This window comes from Lycium barbarum, chromosome 1 (genome assembly GCF_019175385.1).
Source record: "Lycium barbarum isolate Lr01 chromosome 1, ASM1917538v2, whole genome shotgun sequence".
NCBI classification, from domain to species: domain Eukaryota; kingdom Viridiplantae; phylum Streptophyta; class Magnoliopsida; order Solanales; family Solanaceae; genus Lycium; species Lycium barbarum.
In genome coordinates, this window is record NC_083337.1 from 145,302,587 (window position 1) to 145,305,881 (window position 3,295).

The window sequence follows — 3,295 nt, forward strand, 5'->3', positions numbered from 1 at the left end:
AAAAAACGTGGGCTCCCCTTAAACTTTTATGTTAAAGTCTCTGTTTGCAGGTTTTATTTCCCCATCTCTCCAAAGCTTTTTTAGTAAATATCCTACATACCGGCTTTCAAGTGTCTTAAATAGACCGTGGGCAAGATTCATTTTACCAAAATTACTTTTTTAACTAAGTAACGTCACTAACTGTAATTTTGTGATCAAATTAATTAAATATGTTTACAATTTGATTTGCAATGTTTAATTTTCTAAAAAGAAAATAAGATAAATATCCAATGTATTAAGTTTCTAATTATGAAGTATCAAAATCAGTGACGGAGCCAGAATTTACACCTAAGGGGTTCAAAAGTATGAAGAAGTAAATATACGAAGAAGCTAAGGGGGTTCAACATCTAATATATATACATAAAAAATAATTTTAATCTTGTATATACACTCTAATTTTTCGCCGATCCGAACCCTCTCGAGCCTACCTAGCTCCGCCCCTGATCAGTGAGGCATGCCACGTCACCGGACTTATGCCCCCGAGATTATATAGATAACAAACACTTCTCAAATAATTTAACCAAATACAAATTGCTACTCTCCTGAACATTTTTTCAAATAACATTTTTAACAAGAAATACATTTCCAACCAAATTTATTTTAATAGCTTAGCCAAAAGGACTATTATTAGTGAAAGGATAAGTTTTTTGTTTTACATCTTTATTACAAATCAATACATCTAAGCACTCACTTGCTTGTTAAAAATCCAGCTAAACTTCACTCGACGTGACTCTAATTTTTTTGCTCGATTTTCCAACTTCCTAACCCTACGTGGAAGTCCGCACACAAAATCTTGTGCACGTCTCGCCTCGCCCGTCAAGCCCTCAAGCTTTTCCAATTTCCACCGTGTTATAAAAAAATCTAATATTTCGGCATAATCACGAGTTGTGTAAACCCCTTGCCTTTGGGTAACAGCAGAGAAATGCTCAAATATATTAGGATCTTGGCCATCATACATGAGATGCATTGGCATTATGATTTTCTTTTTCATCATGTTCGCAATGGCTAGCATAGTCTCATTTGGGTCCACTTCCAGTAACTTCTCAATAATTCTTGTGTAGGCATTCTCGTGACGCTTCTCGTCTGCTGCAATGGTTCCACATATACGTGCTAGCATGGGGTCTCCGCCCTCTTTAGCTAGCCTAGCCATATTGCCATGCGTCAAAAACGTGGCTCGCTCTTGAAATGATGTGTACACAAAGCCCAAATATGGATTGTTCTCTGTTCCAATATCCTAAGACGCAAAGATTTACGACGACCAACTTATATTTATCATATATAAAATATTTATATAAAAAAAAGATGTTGCATGCAATTGCTTCTTATATGATTTTTCTTACAAGACTAATATTTTCAAACTCAAAAACTACTTATTTACATGGTCAAATAATTAAATTTCAATAAATTTGGATGATTTTCAATAAAAGTGTTAAGATAAAGAAATTATAGTTCAAACATCGCCTTAATCTCAATAGAGGGGTAAATTTGACCGATGGTCATTCAACTTTGAGTTTATCACATGAAAGTTACTTTTCTATTTTACGTGACATAAACGTAACATCACTCAAATTTAAAGTTTATAAGACAAAAGTCATTTTTCTATTTTTGTCACATTAAATTCATCCTACTTAAATTTTATCACACAAAACCCACTTTTGTTTGGTCCTTTAAAAGTCATCAACTTTGGCCTAATTAACTAAAAGTAAATCTCGCTTGAACTTTTATATTTTGTCCTGGAAATATCACTACAAAAAAGTATAGAAACTGCAACAATTTTTTTTATATTCGGCAATAACTTAGTTTTATTGTTGGCAAATAATTTTTTTGTTGCCAAAAAATTTAATTTTGTTGTCATAGTATTGATTATTGTATTGTTGCAAAAAGTACTTTTGGCAATAAAAAAAAAGTTGTTGCACGTTGTTGCAATAACAGCCTTTGGGAAAAGTTCATGCAACAAAATATTTTTTTTATTGTCAAAAGTACTTTTTGCAATAATAATCAATTTATGACCAAAAAATATTGTTGTCAAATATAATTTTTCTTGTAGTGTATGACACCACATTCCAGTATAAGTTAATTACATCTGGGATAACTTCATAAACCTCACTAAATTAGCTCGTGTTATAGGTCATCTTCACCTGGTAGTATAAAAAACTGTACACTATTTAACTAAATAATTTTATGAAAATGCTCAGAACAATCCTTACCATTCCAGCTCCAATCGAGTATTGTACTGTCTTCTCAATCATCAACATATCCACTCTCCCCGAAAGATAAAGGTAAGTCCGTAACAGATCACCATGTCGGTTCTCCTCAGCTGTCCATGACCGAGTCCAAATTGCCCATGGACATGGGCTGGACCCAGTCTCATCGCGTACTCCATCCCATGTATTTAATACGGTCTGGTAAGTGGGCAAAGCATCCTCAGTTAGCATATTACCCACAAGCATCACAAAGTACTCATCTGAAAGCCCTAAAACTCGTTGCCTTAGGGACCGGACCTCTTCCTCGAATTTATCAGGCCCTTGAGATGGGTCAGGGAGAAACTCAATGGGCTGCCAACATTTCTCTACAGGCTGACGAAGGGGGAGGACACTTTTGGAAACCCAAGATTCTAAAGACTTGAAGACTTCCAATTTTTCTGGTGGCATTGAGTGAGTAACCTGGTGACGTGATGGAGAAGTTGTGGGTGAAGCCACCGCGTAGACTGGAGATAACCTCCGCGATGAGGTTATTTTGCGATGGATTATAGTGGTTGTAGGGCGAGGTGACGCCCGTGCAATCGATTGAATGTTGAAATGGGAGAAAGGTGTAGTCTGCATGATCACTATTGTAGAGTGTTATTAGATGGGTGACCAATATTATTTACAAGGGGATATCATTTATAAGGACCATTCATTGATTTTTTGAGCTAAAAGTTTAGCTACGCATTAGCCTAATTCATAAATGACACATAGAAAAAAAGGTTTAGCTACTTTTATAGTTTCCGAGATTCCTAGTTTTGAGGACGGCGCAATCTCAATAATCTAAGGAATCATAAATTGCAATGAGAAAACGACGGAAAGGCAAAACTTAGTGAATCCATGCTAAATTTAGATTTTTCGCTTTATCTATTTTTTTTCCCCGCTCGATGTTCGGTATCCGTATTGAAGCGCTACTAAATTCATATTCGCCCCGCGTAAAGCTCATTCAGGGAAAGCGTTCCTTAACAAGGATTTTTCCATACCCAAGGTTCGAACCCGAAACTTCTAATTAA

The 3,295-nt window shown here is 35.5% G+C and overlaps 1 protein-coding gene across 1 annotated transcript; it reads right to left on the reverse strand.

Annotated features, from left to right (window-relative positions):
• Nucleotides 1-574: 574 nt before the first annotated feature.
• Nucleotides 575-2,998, reverse strand: LOC132641818 (stearoyl-[acyl-carrier-protein] 9-desaturase 6, chloroplastic-like). Its single transcript, XM_060358910.1, has 2 exons — nt 2,247-2,998; nt 575-1,273 (listed from the first exon to the last, which is right to left on the reverse strand). Exons 1-2 carry the CDS (start codon nt 2,859-2,861, stop codon nt 719-721), a joined length of 1,170 nt encoding a protein of 389 aa, XP_060214893.1. The 5' UTR covers nt 2,862-2,998; the 3' UTR covers nt 575-718.
• Nucleotides 2,999-3,295: the final 297 nt, after the last annotated feature.